The sequence below is a fragment of the Balaenoptera borealis genome (genome assembly GCF_965194805.1).
Source record: "Balaenoptera borealis genome assembly, chromosome: 8".
Taxonomy (NCBI): Eukaryota; Metazoa; Chordata; class Mammalia; order Artiodactyla; family Balaenopteridae; genus Balaenoptera; species Balaenoptera borealis.
The window spans coordinates 79,346,547-79,368,910 of NC_138865.1; the positions used below are offsets into that span (position 1 = coordinate 79,346,547).

At 40.8% G+C, this 22,364-nt stretch overlaps 1 protein-coding gene and 1 long non-coding RNA gene across 8 annotated transcripts in view; one reads left to right on the forward strand and one right to left on the reverse strand.

The window, feature by feature from the left end:
- Positions 1 to 5,440: 5,440 nt before the first annotated feature.
- Positions 5,441 to 22,364, reverse strand: part of PRUNE2 (prune homolog 2 with BCH domain) — a 258,877-nt gene continuing 241,953 nt past the window's right edge. Inside the window, exons 16-20 of one of the 7 annotated variants that reach the window (XM_082401308.1) lie at positions 21,064 to 21,162; positions 17,621 to 17,656; positions 17,034 to 17,072; positions 12,826 to 12,873; positions 5,441 to 6,663 (exon numbers count right to left, since the gene is read on the reverse strand). In XM_082401308.1, coding sequence (XP_082257434.1) covers positions 6,633 to 6,663; positions 12,826 to 12,873; positions 17,034 to 17,072; positions 17,621 to 17,656; positions 21,064 to 21,162 — 253 coding nt within the window. In that variant the 3' untranslated portion in view covers positions 5,441 to 6,632. The remainder of the gene's footprint in view (positions 6,664 to 12,825; positions 12,874 to 17,033; positions 17,073 to 17,620; positions 17,657 to 21,063; positions 21,163 to 22,364) is intronic. The other 6 variants (XM_082401309.1, XM_082401310.1, XM_082401311.1 and 3 more) reach the window with 6 other exon arrangements.
- Positions 17,657 to 22,364, forward strand: part of LOC309633125 — a 130,493-nt gene continuing 125,785 nt past the window's right edge. The window contains exons 1-2 of the long non-coding RNA XR_014247321.1: positions 17,657 to 17,718; positions 20,542 to 20,658. This is a non-coding gene — a long non-coding RNA (uncharacterized lncRNA). The remainder of the gene's footprint in view (positions 17,719 to 20,541; positions 20,659 to 22,364) is intronic.

Here is a 22,364-nt window from a genome sequence, read left to right on the forward strand (position 1 = left end):
TTTTCACCCCAGAGATTAGAGGGAGCACAGAGACTGAGTGAGATGGTGGGGGTTTGGAAGTCGGGATTGAAGCCAGGTCTTGAATAATTTGAAGAGATGTGCTAGCTGAAGTCATTGGGGAAATGGTAGAAAAGCAAAGAAAAGAGAAACATTGAGAAACACCATCACTTATAGGTGAAAGGAGGCAAGAGGGGCTCAAAGAGGATTTGCAGAAGGCGAAGGGGGCATTGTAGGCCAGCTTCTAAGAAGGCACCCGATGATTCACACCTCCTAGTATTCATATCCTTGTGTAATCCTCTCCCTTTGAGTGGGGGCTGGATCTAGTGACTTGCTTCTAATCAGTAGAATGCAGCAAAATTGGCAGGATGTTGCTTCTGTGATATGGTTACAAAAATGGTAACCTCCATCTTGCTAGCAAATTCTTTGTTGTTGATTTCAATGAAACAAGCTGCCAGGTTGGAGAGGACCATGAGGCAGAGAACTGAGGATAGCCTCCAGCTAATGACCAGCAAGGAATGAGGCCCTCAGTTCAACAACTTTCGAGAAACTGAATCCTGCCAACAACCATGTGAATGAACTTGGAGGCAGATTCTGTCCCAGTTGAACCTCTTGTGAGAGGGAACAAAGTCAGGAATGACTTATGACACCATCTTGGTGATGTCACCCCTCTTGATGGAGTCTTGTGAGGGACTCTGAGCCAACACTGTGATTGTAGCCTGTGAGAGACCTTGAAGTGGAGGATCCAGCTAAGATGTATCTGGATTTCCAATCCACAGAAACTGAGATCATAAATGTGTGTTGTTTTAGGCTGCTAAGTCTTGGGTTACAGTTGATCTTCACTATTCAAGGATTCCATAATTGCAAATTCACCTACTCACTAAAATGTATTTGTAACCCCAAATCCATACTCATCTTGTTTTCATGGTCATTTATGGACACGTACAGACTGGTGAAAGTTCAAGTTGTCTGATGCGCATGCTCCCAGATGAGGCTGAACAAGGCAAGGCTCAGCCGTCTGGTCTCAGTCCTCATACCGTAAACAAGCGTCCTTTTCATGCTCTATTTAGTGCCATGTTTTTGGTATTTTTGTGATTTTTGTTTGTAATTTTACTCTTTAAAATGGTCCCCAAGGATAGAGTTGAAGTGCTCTCTAATGTTCTTAAGTGCTGTGATGTGCCTTACGGAGAAAATTCCTGTATTAGATAAGCTTTGTTCAGGCATGAGTTATATTCAGGATTTGGCTGTGAGTTCAATGTTAATGGGTCAACAATATATATTAAAGAAAGTGTATTTAAACAGAAACACATATAAAACAAGATTAGGTATTGATCAGTTGATGGAAATGTGACCAGAGGCTCACAGGAACCTAACCCTGTATTTTCTCTAGGAGCAATGGTTCAGTACATGCTAATTCAGTGTTCTCATTGCCTTTATAGGATGTAACTGCCTCAAATAATGAGAATTCACTGTAATTTGTTATGTAGCAATGGATAACAAAAATGGGGGTGGGTGGGTAAAAGGACAATCCACTTCACCAACCTATGGGAGAAGAGTTTCACAAGGAGGGCATGATTAAGCATCAAGGGTGCAGGTCTCTCACTGGGAGTAAGGCAAGAGAGGTAGTGGATGGCAATTATTAGTGTCTGTCATCTGAGTATCACTAAAATGGTTGCATATCAAAAAGAAATAATTTTGTTTGGCTAAAGAGAATTGTTTTGAATGGATGTAAGTGAAAGTCTAGGAAAATGAGCTTCACAGGGCAATCTCCTTGCTCTATAAAGGTTACCGCTGTGTGAGGACTGATGTGTCAGAAGGCACCAGTTTCATTAAAAGCTCCGTGACTGTTCAGGGTGCTGTAGCCCAGGGCAGGCTTCTGGCAGCTGCCGCAGCACTGATACTGCCAATGCAGGGAAATGGTACAACTACAGGAGAAGCTGTAGAAGGGAATAGCCCCTGACGACCCAGAGCACCTTAACGTGGCTTTTCCATGATCTGTGGCTGAAAGTTTAAGGTATTTTCATTTTATTTACTTTTAACTTCAGCCTATGAAAGTTTTATTGTTTATTTTGATTTTTAATTAGACTCCCAGCTTCATTCTGGGTCCCCAGTCCTCACCCTACCCCTGTATTCCCTCTAATGAGTGTGCTAAGTCATTCAATATGCATGGACTTTGTATGACATGTAGCATTGTTTTGTGTGTGTAGGCTTAGAATTTACATAAATGGCACTATGCTGTAAATACTGAGTTCTTCCTTCTTCCACTCTACCCTGTGATTTGTGTTGCTCCATCAGTGTGTAATTTGTTGCTTCTAACAGCTGTGTAATACACCATACTGTGTACCCCCGACATTTTACCCATCCTTTCCCCTAGCCTGCCTTCCATTCCCACGACCAGTTAGGTGAAGGGAGCAGAATGAAGGTTAACAGTACACGTTGTAGTATCATGCCCTTCATTTGCCTGTAATTGCTTCTCAGTCTTCTCTTGTCCTTCTTCCCTTCATTGGGTAGAGGACAGTATTCACCAGGACTCATTCCTAGATCATGAGGACATGCAATGTCTCACTTTTTGCAGAGCAACTTCCCATTTGGTTCCTCCAGCAACTTTCTGAGAAGCAGAGGTACACATTTGTTTATTAGGTTTAAAAAAAAAAAAGCTTAGTGGTAATTCCCAACACCACTTGATGGCTGTAAAAGTAAAAAACAAAACAAAACAATAACAACAACAACTAAAAATAAAATGGCATTTAATGAATTTTAAATAAAAAATAAACATATGCTATGAAAAGGCAAGAGACAGAGAAAGGAGAAGTTGACAAAATCAAGTAACCATGAAACATGGAGATGCTTCCAAAGTGAGAAATTGCTTACCCAGAGGGTAAACAACACATTTTGAAAGCTTAGCTCATTGAGGCATGGAAAGCAAAAATGAAAAGGGAATAAAGTTTGGGTGACAAGGAAGCCAGAATTTATAGTCCTCAAGGACCAAGTGCCCAGCCAGACTGATATCCAGATAAGACTCCTGCAAAGTGAAGCTAGAAATAGATTCTTGCTGACTCAGAAAAAGAAAGCCATCACTTGTGTGTGGAATCAATGTTTATTTCTGAATTATACAGAGAGGATATATATATATACATACACATACATATATATATATATATATATATATATATATATATATATAGTGTTGTTACATATCTTTATATTATTAATTTGCACTATTTAGGTAGAATTTATTTATTTATTTACCAAAACAAAGGTCTAGTAGATACTTTATTCTGAGCGATCCAATACGTGGTAGAAAAAAACCTTTAAATATATAAAAGATTAGTTTGTGCACATCTAAATGTTTCTAAGGGAACAAACTACAGAGGCATTGTGATTAATTAGATGAGGGTTGCAAACTTAGTACCATAACTGAATACTTAAAACAAGACCTTAACAACACAAAGGCTTGGAGTAGTGACTTCCTCACACATGTCGGAGTTATGTCTTAGAACAGGGGTCCCCACCCCCCCCTCCCCAGCCACGGCCTGTTAGGAGCCGGGCCGCACAGCAGGAGGTGAGGGGCGGGTGAGTCGGCGAAGCTTCATTTGCTCCCCATCGCTCGCTCCCCATCGCTCGCTCCCCATCTCTCGCATTACCTCCGAAACCACCCCACCCCACCCCCACCCTGTTCCTGGAAAAATCGTCTCCCATAAAACCGGACCCTGGTACCAAAACGGTTGGGGACCGCTGTCTTAGAAGATAACCCCATAAAACATTGTATGGCTTCAACAGGAACTTCCGGGTTTTCTTCCGCCCCCAGCTATTGCCCTCAAACAAACTTTCTTACTCCCTGATGATATCTTCTGTGCAGATTTTTGTTCTTTCTCTTAATCAAGGAGCTAAGTGAATAGCAGTTGCCACTTTAGGAAAACAATGCTTTTGCCCCAATGACCCCTTGGTTCCCTTAACTACAAATCTACAGGAAAAGTGCAAACAGTTCCCAGAAGTCAGAACCAAAGCAAGAATGCTCAGAATGCAAGAGCTAGATAGTTAATGATGTGAATGTTTACATCTGTCTACGTATCTGCTGAGGGATTATTTTTTTTCAGGATTCTTCTAGGCTTCTATGTACTTGGTTTGAATTTACCTGGTGGCATTTCTCTAGCACATGCAATTAATTTGTCTTTTTAAGATAATAAAATAGCAGATGCCTATCAGAATGGTTACGCAGCCCGTAGAACAGCCCAAACAAAATCACTGATTGAGCAAGATGCTCATAATTTCCATGTAGGAAGATGAAGCTCCAAACAGAATACCACCTGAGTAGCCTTCCGTGAATGGGCTGGCCAAGTTCAGAGAAAATGTGAATGGTGAGATTGTCGTCCTGTCTGGTTGACTCTATCACAAGAGCCCTTTATGGACAGCTCTGTCCTCGGGTTCACACCGCTAAGGTGAACAGCGGATTCTTCATTACTTCCGGTGGCTGGGGGGACCATGTAATTTATCTTCCAAAATGGGATACGGCTGAGCGAAAGGGAGCATTGTGACTAATTAAGGCCAGGGCAGCAGTGAGCAAACCGGAAAATTGGGTGATTGCTCTGTTCTGGGAGAGGCATAACTTGGCCTGCCAAAGGCGGAGGTGAGCTGTGGGAGGGGCTGCGCCCCATGGATTTTCCTCTCAGACACGCCAGGTGCTGTGAGGGAGGAGGACCCCAGAGAATGGTTTAACAGGATACCAAGCGGAAAGGGACCGAGGGGAGGACACAGATAGCTGGGGCTTATGGAGGAAAGAGAGCTGACCTGTGTGTAAGAGAGCGCGTCTGGAAGGTGGGTGGAGGCGGACGGGAAGCAGATGAGGGCGGGGCAATTCAGTCACCTGTGCAAAGACGTCTACTTCAAAGCATTTCAAAGCTCATGACACGCAGGGCTCGAAGTGCCCCCCGACAGCTCTCCAGGATGCAGTTACCACCCTCAGACTACGGTGGAACCCCGTTCTCCACTACATTTTAATTTTTGCTAGCTCATTAGTAATAGTTGATACTGGAGACTGAGAATCGTCTCCAGGGTAAGGGATAGGACCTCAGCAACGCCTCTCTGTACAGCCAAAAGCCTTCTAAGCAGGCTTCACTTTGGGTCGTGTAAACACAACCTGAGCCACGGGCTCGTGGCTAGGACTCCTTGCCTTTTTCAGCAGGCCATGCGTTTCACTGACTTGTGGATGCCAAAATTCTCTTTCTTAAGAGTAAATTAGTTTGTGCGTTTGTGTATGCTGTTAGAGAAACCAGTATCTGAGTACAGATGGGGAGGGGGAAGGATGGATGTGCTGACACAGGGCTCAGCAAACGCTTTCTATGAAGAGAGTCAGTGTTTTAGGCTCCGTGGGCCCATGGTCTATGGCGATTACTCCACTCTGATGCTGTAGTACGAAAGTAGCTGCAGAGAGTCTGTAAACAAATTTGTGTGGCCGTGTTTCAGTAAAACTTTATTTATGGGGACTGAAATTTGAATAGTTTTTATGTGTCATGAAATATTAAGAACATTTTTTTTCTCAGCCCAAAGTGTGAAAACCATTCTTGACTCGAAGGCCATAGGGCAACAGGTAGGGGCGCTGGATTTACAAACCCCTCGCTCTGCTAGAGGCCCACGGGTTCTAAACCACATTGGTGTTTTAAAGGGCATATGAAGACTTATAAAGGACTATTTTGCAAATGATAGTAGACTCATGCTTAATTTGAAACCTGTGATTAGAGTGTGTTAAAGCAGATTACTTTTTATAATGCATGTGAGAGAGAAATTCAGATAACTGAATGTTACCAAATAACGAATTTCTGAGTGGGCCACCTTACATAGAACACTTGGCACTTAAAGTGTAACTAAGTTTAAGTTAAACTAAGAACTAAGTTTATGGCTTGAAGCACAGACAGCTATCAGAAATGGGGACATTGATCCTTAAGTTTCTCAACGTGGAGGCTGGAGAAATGATTTTGTGAAAAGACCAATTCACAGAAAACATGATGCCAAATTTGATAACTAAAATAAAATTGATGTGAATTAGAAAGCCTGGCTTCCTTTAGAGACGTTAGAAGAGACGATTCACGGGGACAAGAAGCAAGTGGGCACTTAGCTGATGTGGTGTCACACCTGTGTCTACTTTATGGCTGTCTTAAGCAAGCTTAGGGTTTTAAAGGTAGAGTTATGTGGGGACCACTTTCCTAGGGACTGTTGAGCCCTGTGTATTTTAAACCTGAAATGATCACCAAGGAGAAATCCAGCTAATCTATGGAAACAAATCTACTCACAATGAATAGTGGACTGAAGTTATCTTAGTGGTCAACACCAGTCTAAGAGATGAAATACCACTGCACCAAGGGTTAATGAAATATTGAAATGGAAGGTCCTACTTTCTTGCTAAGGTTCAACTAAAATCTTGGAGGCACATAACTGGCAAAATAGGAAAATACACACAAGTTCATAAAACATGTTAAGAGCAAACAAGTTCCCTTACTGTTTTTCCCCTTAGAAATTTAGAATGGCACCAGGTAGTGCAAAGTGGGAAAAAAGTACCATCAGCCCTGTCTCTTCCAGGTAGATATGTTTCAACAGAACCACGAAGCAGAAAAGCATCCTCTTCTTCCAGCCATGGTCAACTAGGGCTTTTCTTTTAGCTTCAGATTAATACTTTGGAAAAAAAGAAAAGAAATGAGAAACATGAGACACTGAATAGAAACAGTAATGATTTGAGGAGGGCTGTGCTTGCTTTTTTTCCTCAAAGGACTTACTGAAAATAAATCATGCACAATTCTTATACTAGACAAATCTGGTAAAAATCAATCTTCCCTAGTTGCCAAGGCTCTCTTTAACGTATGGAATCTGTTCACTTTTATCAAACTTTCTGGAAGCATTTTACACCTTTCCAAACGATCTAGGGGGCAAAAGACTTGTGTGCAGGCTCCCTTTTAAGTGGATTACGATAAGGAACATTATTGCATTTTGGAAATCCACCTATTTTTTAGTAAATGGCCTTTCCTTGTGGGGCAAAAAAATGGTCTGCTTGAAATAAGGAACATCTGACAAGCGCTAAATACTAAGAGGTAAACAATAAAACAACAATGGCAAAAACCCTCCAATATTTAAAAAAAATTTTCCCATTATAAAAGAAACGCATGTTTGTTTTTTGTTTTTGAAAAATACAGAAAACTATGAAGAAAAATAAAATTTAAAAGTCACCTCTTGGGCCACCATCCAAAGAAAACCACTGGTGACCTTTGTTCATGCATAGCACCTTTGATTCCTCCCCCCAGATATTTTGTCTTGGAGTTTTAAAAATTTTATGTTAAATTCATCAAGAGTATGTTTCTAACATGTGAAAAGTTATAAACTTGCTACCGTATGTATGACCTTGGAAACGTGAGGCTAAATGAAAGAAGCCAGACCCAAAGCCCATGTGCCATGTGACTGCATTGACAGGAAGCGCCCAGAAGAGGCAGATATAGTCAGGAAGTAGGTTGGTGATTGCCAGGGACTTGGGGTCAGGGGAAATGGAGAGTGATGGGGTTACTTTCTGAGGTGAGGAAAATGTTCTAAAATTGATTGTGGCATTGGTTGTACAACTCAGCGACATTGCTGAGCCACTGAACTGTGCAGTTTAAATGGGTGAATTCTATCTCAGTAAAGCTGTTATTTAAAAAGCACAAGTCAAAACCACAATGAGATACCACCTCACACCCACCGGGATGGCTATTATCGAAGAAACAGAAAACAAAAGTGTTGGAGGCAAGGGAACCCTTGTGCACTGCTGGTGGGAATGTAAATTACTGCAGCCATTATGGGAGACAGTATGGAGGTTCCTCAAAAAATTAAAAACAGGACTACCATATGACCCAACAATTCCACTTCTACGTACATATCCAAAATAATTAAAAACAGGGACTCAAACAGATATTTTTACACCCATGTTCACAGCAGCATCGTTCACGATAGCTAGAAGGTGGAAGCCACCCAAGTGTCCATCGAGGGATGAATGGATAACAAAATGTGGTCTGTACATAAAATGATTAAGAAGGAAGGAAACTGACAGTTGCTACAACGTGGATGAACCTTGAGGACATTAAGCCAAGTGAAATAAACCAGTCACAGAAAGATAAATATTGTGTGATTCCACTTATATGAGGGCCCTAGAGCAGTCAAATTCAGACAGAAAGTAGAAGGGGGGTGGGGGGTTGGGAGCTGTGGTTTAATGGGGATGGATTTTTAGTTTTGCAAGACGAAAAAGTTCTGGAGATCGGTTGCCTAACAACGTGAATGTACTTAACATCACTGAACTGTACACTTAACAATGGTTAAGACACTATTCAATACATTTTGTGTTAGGTGTATTTTACCATAATTTAGAAAAAACTGATAAACTGAGGGGGGCTAGCATTACTGTGGCCCACACGTCCCTCCCCGCAGGTAGAGGCCACCTCGCTCCTGAATCGTCTGTCGTTTCCGTGACAGCACGTGCTTGGTTCTGTGTGCTTCTGAACCGTGTGTGTGAGGTGTCCATGGGTGTGAGGCACTCTCTTTCCCCTCCAGGTGATGCGTGAGGGACTCGCCGGCTGTGACTCCACTGCTTTCACTCTCACCCTCCAAAATTTTCTAAAGTCAAAGGATTTGCCTGAAAAGGGCGCCAACTACTTTAATGAGATGGATTCTTATATCCTGAGAAGCTTGTTGTAAAGAATGTCTATTGAGTTTGGTAACCATAAGTTTGTTTTCTATGTCTGTGGGTCTATTTCTGTTTTGTATATAAGTTCATTTGTATCGGGCTTTTTTTTTTTTTTTTGATTCCACATATAAGTGATATCACATGACATTTGTCCTTTGTCTGGCTTACTTCACTTAGTATGATAATCTCCAGGTCAAGGGAAAAGAATCTGAAAAAGAATATATATATACCATATATATATATATATGATATATATATGACATATATATGTATACTGAATCACTGCTGTACACCTGAAAGTGACACAATATTGTAAATCAACTACACTTCAATTAAAAAAAAAGAATGTCTACTGAGTTCCCAAATATCTAGGGAATAAGCCTAAAATGGCTTCGGGCCACTTGTGCCTCTCTTCCACCTCATGTGAACATATCACAACTTCCTGGCACCTACCAAAGAAGAGGGCTACAGCCAGTGAACACTCAGAGGAAGAACTTCCACCATGAGAAAAGAAAAACGCTTTGTTTGAAACAGGCAGTTTGGGAAGTATGTGCGGATTTTGCTTAGGTCTGCCCTCCCTCCCGAGCCTTAAGTCTGTATCTTGCAAAGGTTACTGTGCTTTGCTTGTGGAATCTGCAGCAGCTGAGCCCTGTTCATTCTCGCAGCTCTGCAAAGAAAGCCAACCCATCCAGTTTACAGTAGTTAAGGTATCCTTCCTTTGAAATACCCTCAGCAATTCTACCACTTCTTAGCTCTGGGGCCTTGGCCTAGTTACCTATCTTCTCTAAGTCTCCATTTCTGTATCTGTAAAGCAGAACAATCGTATCTCTCTCACGGCTTGCTAAGGATTAAGTCTAAAGTGTTTTCAGTTGCACATAATGAGCACACAGTAAATGTCTATTATTAGTAGCAGTAGTATTAGTACTAGTAGTAGAGTAGCAGTAGTAGCTCTGTGTCTTTCTGAAATGGGGAAATCATCTCTCTGCTTACAATAATCTTGTCTCCTTTGGGAGTTTTCAAATCCAGCCATGCTGACTGTCAGGAGAGGCCAGGTTGTCATGGATATTAATCTCTATTTTATGCCCTCAAGGATCTGACTTGTTTTCTTACCAGCAGGGTTTTACCATGGAGGTGTCTTCTTTTTATCCACTCTGACCCCTTCGATCTTTTAGATTAGATCTTTTTCTAATATGCATTTTCAAAAGACAGATCCTTCTTGACTTGTTTTTGCTTCAAAAATGGACTTCCAGCTGCAGTTATTCCCAAAAGAATGTATTAAGTTTGACTGATGATTGGATTTTTATTCTTATTCATATGGTGGTGGCTCAGTTTCTTTCGCAGACCAAGAAAATATTTATTACATTTGGGGCACAACATCTGAAAAGTGTGAATGTGGGTCAGAACACTTGAAATCATCTTGAAAAGTTTAAAGGGCACGGTCACTTTGTTTCATCACCTAGGCACCTGATAAAAATCTGAAAAAAAACACACCTTTTTGAAACATCTCATTTTTCATACTGACTTATTTTGTAAACCTTTTAGGGTTTAATTTAACCCTTCAGCTTTTGGTAAACAAGAAGCTGAAAAGTTGAAATTTAATAACCCAGTTTATGGAAGGAGCAAGAGATAGTCAAAAGTGGATGATTTTTAAGTTAATACAGGAAACCACACTGAAGATTAATTTCCGAGACAACAGTTGTGTTGTGAAGCTAATGAAGCTATGGATGGTGCCACTAATTTAAGTCTCCCCACATAGAACCACTTCTCCTGGATCATGTACACTTTTTATGTGTGTAAGAATATAAAAAGTCATGTTGCAGGTTTTAGGAGATGAATGAATAAATAAAATCCAAACCTGAGAGTGAAGGAGACAAGCACCTGGGGCTACTTTTAAAAATAGTATGCTTTTCGGAAAAAACTTACTTTTAATCAGACTTGAAATATGAAAGGAGTATTCCTCATTGGGCAGATGGGCTTCACTTTCTAGAACTAATTTTCCAGTGAGACATAGTAGCTTTCTGCTAATTTCCTATAGGCTAGTTTGGCTTCTAATGTGTGTTAAACGAGGTTTCTTACAAAGCGTCTGACAATATTGTTTAATGATAAAAGGAAACGCTCATGTTTTCTGTAGGAAGAGCAGGGAGATGGGCTTAACCTTCCCTTCTCTCTCTTGAGGAAAATGAGAGGCCATTACAGTATCAGCACACATCGCATTTTATTCTCGGCCTTAATCGAGCTCCTTGGAAGAGGCTTTGCCCATTTTGCAGTTTATCCATTTAATACTAGCTAGAGAAGGTGTAAAATGCTTCCACTCAGGAACCAGAAGGTAAACGAAGCCTGGTATTCTGATACTAAAGAAAGCCAGAAACCCAGGGCTGGAAGTCAGCAGAAGAAAATCTCGGCCACTCTGGCCCTCCTCCCGTTTCACATCCTCCACACTGTGAGTGTGTGCCTGGTAAAGAAGAGCTTAGGAAAGAGAGGGCTGAAGAAAGCAGAAGCCGGGAGGGGAGTATTTTCTAAGAAGTGGGAAGTAACGTTAACAATTTGCATCATCCCGCCACCCCCATGCCCAGCCCTGGAATGAACCCCAACAGAAGCAGTGTTTTGCCCTCTCCCCAGCCCAAACAGCCCTTTATACAGATGAGGAGCAAAACACACAAGGCAGGCAAAGGAGTGGGTAAGCCCGCAGATGTAGCAGCTGTAGGCTAGTGAGAGACATCCGTCCGCACAGCTCGTTAACTGTGGGCACAGGACTCTGCTCTAGGGGGCGCTGTTTTGACGAGGGAGGGATGATTTGCACAAAGAATTAGATGGAGTAAGGGCCTATGGTTTCTTTGTTTTGCCGAATTTTCGAGTGGCAGTTTGCTTGAAGCAATTGCTGTCTTCATCTCAAAAAAGGTGGGACCATTGTAACCTTCAGAAAAGTAGCTGCTCAATTTCAAAGGTCTCTTTTACAGCTTTTGTTCTTTGTGTACTTTTCAGTAAAGACCTTCTCTTTCAAGTTTTTGTGTATAAACTTCCTTAAACTGTAAGGTCACCATGGCAACTGCAGAGTAAGTAAGTGCACTGAGATTTTCCAGTTTCCCTTCAGACCTCCTCCAGGGAAAGGAGGTCACAAGAGAACAAAATGTGACAAGAGCAGATACATTTAAATGTGATCTTTGCTCCTCCTTCTGGATTCCTGTGAAGGACAATGTTAAATTCTCCACAACTCAAACCCAATTAGGAGCCCCCGATTGGATGGCCAATTTCCCTGAGAGCATGATGGTGACCACAGTTTATTCCCTAAAACTGACCGGGACAGTAATGAACTCTATTTGTCTTAGGCGACAAATTTTGTCCCCCCCCCCCCCCCCTCCGGTGTTCTGTTAGATCAGAGGTTGAATACCCATTCCAGCATTAAGACCACCTCTCTCTGATTTCAAAACCACTGGCTCTGAAACTGCCCTGCAAAGGCTCCACTCCCAGCTCTGGGCCATTCTTACAGCTGTACAAATTGGACTGGCCAGCTAATCTCTCTATGCTGCTCTTTCCTTATCTACAAAACGCACCTCATTGGCTTATTCTGAGGATAAAAATCAGAGTGTGCGTGCAGGTTTTTACATAGAACCTGGCACGTGGTAAGAACCCAGTACATGCTCAATTTTTATTTCTCACCGGATGAGACTAGATGGAATAGATCATTTCTAAAGTTCCATCCGGACTCAGCTGCCTCTTGAATTTTCGAAACAAGGACATTTTCTCTCCCATCCACCAAAATAAGTTCAAATGGAAGTCCCTACTTTCACTAATTAAAATATGAATGATGTAATTCAGAAAGCAGAGTTGCATTCCTCTTGCCCAAATGCTTTTACATCTGGCTCAAATACTCATTTTCTCCTCGCTTTTGGACTGGAAAAATAGAATGCCAAGTGAAGACTTAGGTTGTCCTTAAGTCATCAAATGGTGATCATGAATGAGATGGTGTTAAGCTGGCACATTTCTCTTTAAGTTTCTAAATTCAGGAATAGAGAACATGAAAGCTGAACATCTAAACGGTGTTTACCCAATCCTCAATGTATTTTTGTCTTTCAGAGCCCAGCCATACAACATAATAAGTAACCACACAGTTGTTATTGATGGTGAATTCTTACTCCTTCTCCATAGAAGACATTTCTGGGTCATTGTAAAGGCAGCTAGTTCTGAGTGCAAGGGGGGAAAAAAAAAGGAAGCAGTAAACATTTTCTCCACTGTTACCACTTTGTAAACACGACAGATTTGGCCTTTTTAAACTGTTTAGTGTGGTCCCATTGCTACTACTGAACACATCTACACCTGAACAAATGATGAGATTAAGCTCTGATTCTTTTACCATCAGTTTTGAAATATAGTAATTGCTCCTCATTTAGAAATATAAAAGGAAGATTGAGAACTCCAAACACCTCCAGCAGTCTCCTCTGTCCTTGTTTTTTCTGTTTGTTTTTTCTTTTTCCTGACTTTTCAATCTATCTTATTCAGGGAACATTATATTGCAAATTTTTATTTGTAACCCAAATAAAATAATATTTTAGACACAAAGGACAATCCCTCTCAAGCAGCCTGATATTATTTACATAGGAACACAGTTAACTTTCAGTTTTCACAGCAACAAAGATTTTCCAAGACACTAAAAGGAAGAATGCCAATTTCAGCTTTCTTTGGTGTTGTTACAGAAAAATACCTTACAGCTGATCTGTATTCAGGTCAAACAAGTGAGTCCTAACATTAACCTAAACTGATTGTGTCCAGAAAGAAAAATGTAACCATATAAAATAAGGAAACTATTATTATGGTGTATGAATGTGTTTATGCTTTCTTGTGTAATATTAGCTGCTTTTGATATTCCATGTGATTCCTCTGTTAGCCAATTTCAAATTTGCTTTATATTAATTTCCAATTAATACTTAACACTTCAACTGTTACTTGTTCCCCTCTGGTAAATATTTTATTGTTGGCAAACAAACACTATTTAAAGAGATGCTGTGATCCTTTTTACATGCGAGAGTTCCTTTTGTAATGTGAATAATTTCACAAGCCAGGGTATCTGTCTGCACATCAGAGGTTCGGTTATTAATGTTAGGTATTTTGTTGAAAATGGCACAAGTCTGGCTCCCTGAGAAGGGCAGAGGGCTTTTGCCCCTCTCCAGCTACCCTTCTCGCTGGTGGTGCTATTTTTATGCAGGATACCTGGCAACTCTAGTGAACAAGGACAGTCAGGCAAGTGTTGACAGTGTTCTAGAAAAACCTAGTAAAGCTGGAATGGAATCCAGGCAGGGCAGTCTTCCAAACCTAGCTTTTCTGCTTTTCAACTTTGCGTAATCCTTCCAGAGCAAACAGCAATTTGCAGTTCACGTACTACTGTCACTCCAGAGGCGACAGACGGATTCTTCGCCGTTTTCAAAATAAGAACGGCTCTATAGATACAACTTATCCTTTGAAAGTATTTTCTTTCCTATATAAAACTAAAGGTTTAAGGAAAAAATAAGGCAGGATGAGGAAATTGCTTTCTGAAAGTCCATTAGAGGTGGAGGTGGTATGTGTGTGTATGTGTATGTGGGGAGAGGGTGAATGTTTAAAAACACTAGTGGGACTAAAGACAGATAGGCTTTGTTCCCTGACAGGGTTACGTGTTTGCTTTTGTTAGGACCAGCCTGAAGCGTTCTAGTTAAGGTCATGTGGAAAGTCAGGGGGCATCTGTTCGTGAAAGGAACCTGGTTTTTCTGGCTTCTAGAATCTAACCATAGATGTGCAGTGATTATGTTTTCTGATCCTCAAATCATCCTCTACAGTCTGTCCAAGGGTTGGGGGACCACTTCAGAGGCTGAAAGGTGGTCAAGAAGATGTAGCTAGTGTGCTAAAACGGAAGGATTCTGAGGGATTTCAATCATCGGTGGGGTCAACAGAGTAAAATTCTTTATCCTTCCACATTTTCAGATGCGCAGATATATCTCATTGCCTCATCTCTGTAATGTCACCATCAGAAGAAGTAGGATCAATTGGAGGAGAATTCAGACAGGTGGCTTACTCACTGAATCCAAAGCAAGAGCGTAGATCTCCTAGGACAAATCTAATTATTTTTATTCAGCCATTTACTTTAAGACAGTGATTCTCAAAGCAAGGTACCGAGACTGGCAGTATTAGCATTACTGGGAACTTGTTAGAAATACAGATTCTCAGGCCTGCCAAATCAGACACTTTGAGGGCGAGGCCCAGGACACTTGTGTTTTAACAAGTGCTCCAGGTGATTCTGATGCACAGTTAAGATTGAGAACCACTGCCCCACAGCAATGATCTTAGTCTTAATGCACATTCACCAATTCATGCAGCAGAAATTTACTGAGCATGTAGTATGTACTAGGCATGAGCTTGGTGCTTCCTTTAGGAAGGAGATCAAGACATCTCAGGACCACCCAAGACCATTTAGATATCGGGGGAGAGGGTCTGTGGCAGTAGATAAGTGAACAAAATGAAGAATTTGAGAGAAAGAAAGAGAAAGCTACGCAACTAAACCAAAAATGATAAATGTTTTCCTGTGGTAGCTAAGCAGGAAGAGTAGAAACATGGAGGGAAAACATCTATTGAAGGAGGCAAGATTTTATGGTAATGATAGGACAGGACTAGGACTCTGTAGTGGGTTTGGCTGGAAAATTATTGATGCTCCTTCCCCATCTTTTGTCTGTCTTGAAAACAGCTCCTTAATTTCATAAATACGTTATCCTAAAAAAAATGAATACGAAAGGGAAACTAATCGCTAGTTCTCTTTGTAGGGAAAGCTCATGACACAGTGCAATTTGAGCACAGATAACTGCTGAAGGGGTACATCACACCAACTTTCGGTTCCTTGATTCCTAATACCTTCCTTCTTTCCACAACTTCTTGTTTTCAACAGTTGAGTTAGAGACTAAGAAGATTCTGTTAGAGTAAAAATGTGTGTAATTTTGAGTATTGTTAGTCTAAATGGGTGTCAGTTACCTTGAAAGAAAACTAGAGGATAGGAATATTTAACAGTAAACTACTCTAATGCTAAACTTTCTAAAGCAAAAACCTTTCCTTGAGTTTTTAAACCCAAAAGATCCCTACTATAGGCAAATAATTCTAGAGATAACCTGCTGTAAAAATGTGCTGTAGGCACAAAATATCTAAATGGATTGTTTTCATGAGGCATTGGCATTTACCACCTATGCAGGTAAAGCTTCACTAATTTAGATCTTTCTTATTCAGAATTTGTAGCTGTTTGGACATTGTCCAGGCTTTCTGCTTTTGCAATATCTATTAAAACAGGAACGGGTTATAAAAATTAACAGTGTACGCAACATTTGAAATGGAGAAGCTTAATACAGCAAATATTCTTGTCTAGATTTCACATAAGGTGGCAGAAGAATTATTTGTGACCGAGAAATAAGAAAAGGAAATTACTGGATGTTCTTTAAAAGCAGTGCTGAGTTGACTTTCTATTGATCTTACAACTCTGTACAGGCAGATGTTAACTTGTAGATTTTTACTGAGCAGAGATGCAAATAATTTCTGTCCAGTGGAAAAGATAACCCTAAGGTTACAGTTTATTGCTCTGTTGAACATTAATCAGTTTTGTATCTAAACCAATATTTTTATCCTAATGTTCCTTTATAAACTGCCTATAGACGTCTAGCTTTTCAAATGCTCTTTGAACTAGTTTTAACAGCTTACTGGTTCCTTCATTAAATAATTAGTTGAATAAAATCATTGGCATGTATTCATTTTATATTTGCATTAAAGTTATGATTGTGCTGTTTTGAAAACTATACTTTAATAATAGTGAGCAATAATTTTTTTATTCATCCAAATAGCTCAGAAACTGTTAGTTGAGCTGTATTTGCCAGTCACTAAATAAGGTGTTTTTAAAAAATCTTGGAAATTCGTGAATTTGGTTCTACAAAACTATTGCAAAATTCAACTTGCCATCATTTTTCTGCATTAGTATGAATTGGTGAGGTTTATTGCCTCAATATAGCCAAGCGATCATCTGGATGTTTTATACTATATGTGGCAGGTGCCTGTGATGTTTCTTTGGCTGTAGTGCCTAAAATTGCATGTATATTTTTAAAAGAAATTAAACAACAGTAACAAGATGACCAAGATAACCAAGATCATGGGGCGGGGGCGGCAAATAGATTGTAGTACAAAGAACAGAAATTACATCTATCATGGAACAAAGGAAACTTTTAAAGGGCAGCATTACTGTTAGGATGCAAGAATAAAACACCAGGCATGCAGGTTCTCCCAATTCATTCCTGAAATGCAAGCCAACATCACTGCCAGCTGCTGAATGGAAACCAAGTCTTACTTAGCTGCTTCTGATGCTTCCCTCAGTTCTTCATCCAGTCTGCATGAGCAAAAATTAGCAGTGTAGAAAAGAAACAAAAAAGAAGCAGGCAGAGCGTGAGAAGAGTCACCCAGCAAAGCAGAGCCAAACATAAGTGGAGCGTATGTGCTTTTAAAAACCAACCTTTGGAACACTGAGACACATTCCTTCAATTAAATATGGTGTTTTAAGAACTCCAATTCAACGTTTATGTACGTTTCTTTCGCAAAGTCCTTCATAAAGATGATAGATATAAACGTTGCAAGAAAATTGGCAACATGCTGGCTGAATAAAGCTGGAAACAGCCATAGCAGTTGTTGGGGACAGTTAAAGTTAGCTTGCAGCCTGGGCCAAGTCAGGGACGTATCTGGTTTAGTAGGTTTCAGTTGCAAATTAGGTTGACCTCAACAGCTTTCTTTACACACAAGACAAAGACGGGAAATGATATACTACAAGGGACTGATACGAGGACCTCTTGCTCTGATAGCGTGTTGAGGTCACCCACGAGTAAGACACTGGTGTACACACACAGAGGGCCCAGCGTGAATTGTAGATCAGGAGACTTTTACCTCACACTTCTCTTATAAGATCTCTCTTCATCGTACCTTACAGGATAAAAAATGAATGCAGTGAGGAAAACGAGCAGACAGATGGAAAAAAATGACAGGTCAGTGTTTTACAGAACAGTCAAAACATGAGAGGAAAAGCCTACCGAAAGAGTAATCAAATTGCCTTTGGGGAGAAATCTTATTTTTATTAGATATAGTCAATGATTTCGAATTTATGATTATATACAGCCAATCCTCATGATTTGTAGATTCCGTGTTTGCAAATTCGCCTACTTGCTAAACCATAGTTGCGACCTCTAAAGCAGTACTTACGGCACTTTCGTGGTCACTTGTGGATGTTCACAGAGTGACCAGAAATTTGAGTCACCTGACCTGTGGGTTCCCAGCTGATGTGGAACTAGGCGAGGCTCTGCCTTCTCGTCTCAGCTCTTTTGCTGCAAACAAGTAGGCTTTTTACAGTCTCTGAAGTGCCATGTTTTTCTCATTTTTGTGCTTTTTGCTGGCGATCTCTTTCTTTATTAAAAATGTTCCCCAAACATTGTGCTTAAGTACCATCTGGTATTCCTAAGCACAGGGAGGCTATGATGTGCCTTAGGGAAGGATATATGTGTGTTAGATACGCTTTATTCAGGCACAAGTTACAGTGCTGTTGGCCCTGAGTTCAATGTTAGTGAATCAACAGTACAGATCAAATAAAGTATCTTTAAACAGAAACGCAATAAAACAAGGTTATATATTAATCGGTAAATGAAAATGTTGTGACTGAGTACTCAGAGAAACTCAGCCCTGTATTCCCCCTAGAAACAGCGGTTCAGTACTTTATTCAAATCTTGTAAGAACACCACTGCCACAAATAATAAGAATCGCCTGTAATCAGTGATTATAAATCTGATTCCAGATTGGGCTCGTTTTTCTTTCATTTAAGCCCTTTGATGACAGGCTCCATCCCAGCTGAATATTGGTCTTGGGGTTGGATGAGATCAGACCCTCTGAATGCTATTGTGTAATGGGAAGGAGCTATGGCTTGTTATCAATTTGAAAATGGCATAATATGAAAATGAGGCAATGAGGGTCAGTCACAGAAACGAGAGAAAGGACATCCAGAGGAGATGGATTACAAAAGACAGGAGAAATCAATCATGGACACATGGGGAGGGCATGCGTGGTTGTAAATTTCTTCCTCCAGAAGAAACTCTTTCCAAATGAAGCCCTTCCTCCCAAAGAAACTTTTCCCAAATGGAGCCCTTGCAAACTGACATGTGTAGATGAATGAAAAGCTCCTCAGGCATGTTTAACTTCTCAACAACTAAACTTCCCTGTATGAGTAGCAAGTCTCTAAAAGCAACACAATTACAATAAATAACATTCTGGACTGCCAGCTTTGTGCCAGGCTTCCTCAATGCTTTATGTACACTGTTCTCATTCAGTCCTCAGGACCTTTCCATTGCTCCTTACTTTCTCATTTTAAAGATGCTGAAGCTGAGACTCAGAGGGTTTTTTTTGGTTTTTTAAAAATTATTTTATTTTTGGCTGCGTTGGGTCTTTGTTGCTGTGCACAGGCTTTCCCTAGTTGCAGTGAGCGGGGGCTACTCTTTCTTTGTTGCGGTGCGTGGGCTTCTCATTGCGGTGGCTTCTCTTGTTGCAGAGCACGGGCTCTAGGTGTGCGGGCTTCAGTAGGAGTGGCTCGCGGGCTCTAGAGCGCAGGCTCAGTAGTTGTGGTGCACGGGCCTAGTTGCTCCGCGCATGTGGGATCTTCCCGGACCAGGGCTCGAACCGGTGTCCCCTGCATTGGCAGGCAGATTCTCAACCACTGCGCCACCAGGGAAGCCCAGACTCAGGGTTTTAAATAGGTTTCCTGAAGTCTCAGAGAGGCAGGTGGGAAGGTTCACACCTAATGCTAAGCCTCCAAAGCCCACTCTCTTCTCTTTTTCCACTTGCCACACCGGGGAAGCACTGCCATATTTACCGAGAAAATGTCCAGTGCTCATTTCCACTTGACGAGGGAAGGTCCTTGTCATCTTTTGTAAAGGGAGACAGCATTATAGGAGGTGGGTGCTCCAGTACTTTTAAAGACTAGGAGTGGCTTTTGGAGATGGGGTCCCTTCTTTGAGGCAGCAGGCCAGAGCCAGAAGGTGTGCTGGTTTCGGGACCCTGTGAAGCTAGTGAGAATTAAAGCCACCATTTGGAGCTTATGAACACTCTGCTCGATTCAGCTGAGCTAACTGGCAGTTCTCAACCCAGCCGGTACCCTCTGTTCTTACCTGATATTGGGCTGCCGGAGAACCAAATGCAGCTGCTTCTGAGCCTTGACTTTAGATGGTTTTTTAAGGGAGGTAAGGAAATCTGCTAGAAAAGGGCCTGGGCTGACCTGGATTTGAATTCTAGTTCCATCTCTTCCTTCTTCCTACTTATATTTTGCATAAGTAACGTCCCCTTCCTTATCTGTAAACGGGGGTTTACTATGGGGATTAAATACAAGATATAAATAGAGCACTTCTATGCCTAGCACAGCAGAGAGACTTCCTTCCAGTTTCTGTGCCCTTTTTTTTTTTTTTTTTTAAAGTGAGGGGACTCTTTTTTGGAAGCCCAAATTGGGAGGTCACTTTTGCTCTCCATCTTATGGAGGAAGATGGCTGTTATTGTTATCCTTGTTATCCTTGACTGTTTCCTCTGGAGCTGATGGTTAGATTCCTCCCAGTTTTAATCACGCAGAAAGCTAGTGAATCAGACACAGTGAAAGAACAACATGATCGACAGTAAACAATAGCTCTTTTGCAACAATGAACCAGTTAGGAGGGTTCCTTCTCCAGCGTCATGTTTTTAAAGTCCCAGCTCCAAGCAGTTGTTTGGTTAACTTTTTATTTTTATTATTTTTGCAGCATAATCCTACAACCTTCAGTATCCATACTTTCTTCCCACAGGCTTTACCCTGTACTGAGTAAGGAGGTCATTCCTAACCGCACCACCCACCACTCTGCTTTATCTTTCACCTGAAGGGAACCATGAAGAAAAAGGACTGAGAAGAAAACAGAGAAAGGGTAATTTTTTTTTCTCTTTTCCTAGGGTCAAGCAGATAAATTACTTTATGTAAGGCAGTGAAGAAATCCAGGCTATGCACAAAACGTACTGGGTCTGTGTGGCATGCGAGACACAAGTAACAAATCTGCTGATTAATGTTAATCCAAAATGGTAGTAAGTTCAAGATAAAAACGAGGAAATTTCAATAACACCAATAGAAGATTATGTGAAAGAAGACCTGAAAGAACAGAACAGTTATCGCTAGGTTTTAAGAAAGGAAAATATTTATTGGAGAATATTTAATATTCGTTTTAAATATAAGGTAATGCCATTTCCCCATATTCTATAAATGAGTTATTTTCTAATCTCCTTCTCTCCAGACATGCAATATTTCTTACCAAATCTTCAAAACCATCAGGACTTACTTGATGATGCTGTCTGGAATATGGACGCAGTCCATTGGGATCAGCCCACTGAGCTCTGATAAGCTACTGACGTATTTAATTTTACTGCTGAACTTTGAACTAGAAAAAAAGAAAAGAAAAAAGATCACAGTCGCTCCTCCATCCCTTCTCAGGCTGCTGCCTCTTCCTGAAAATTCTAATCACCTTGCCCCAGCACTCTTACTGAGAAGAATGGCTACATTATTTGAGTAGTTACTATGTGCCAGACACTGTTTTAACTGGTTTATATATATTAACTCTTTTATTTCCTATGATGGATAGCCTAATGAGGTAGAGACTATTATTGTTCTCTTTTTAAAGATAGATAAGGAAACTGAAAACCTAGGGAGTTAAGTGTTTGCCCAGATTTCACCTTCAGTAAGTGGCAAAGCCTAGATTTAAACCCGGGCAGCATGACTGCAAGGTCCACACATTGCATGGCCTCCCGGTGGTTCCTGCCACTCTGAACTGTCACTGGTTTATGGTTTGTTTCCCTTTGTTTGCTTGTTTGTTTTTAGCAAACAAAAATCTTGTCATTAGTTCTTTCAGAATCTACCACGGTTGATATATTTTTAAAGTATATATAAAGTTGTTTTCCTCTTTTTTTTAGTTTTATTTTAAATATATGTATACTTTTTTAAGTTTTAAATCTTGAAAGGTCATTCCAGATGAACCAATGCTCAAAAAACAATGTTCCAATAATCGGATTTGAATGGCAGACGGCTTTCATCTCAATGTCGTCATTTTAGATGTGTGTAAATGCATAGAAAACAACTTGCAAGGAGACCCCTGAATTTGCCTCTGGGGAAGGGGGTTGGGTACAAGAGTCGGTAGTTGCTGAAGGAAGAACTTGGTCTTTATAATGATTGGATGCTTTATAAGAAGGAGGCATTTTTGTATTGTTGGTGTAATAGCAAGCTAATTCTAAAAATATATCATTCCACTTGAAAGGGAATTTGATCAAGCATCAAACTTTCTTGAATGTTCTCTAATGAAAGGGCCTCCCCAGTCTGCTGGGAGCATGCCGCGCCATCCGCCAACTGTACTGTCTTCTGTTCAACTACTGTGTATTCTAATAGGAAGTCTTTTCGAGGTCAGTTCTCCATACATCTATCTTTCACATTTTACTTGCAGTTTTGACCCTGGGCCACTGGCTGTGACTTGTGAACAACCTCCATCTCCAAAAAGTCACTTCTCGTCCTCCTGATCAGCCTTGGGTGAACACACACTACCAACAATATGCTACCTTAGGCCACTTCCTTCCTCCAGAGTTTTCAAGCTAA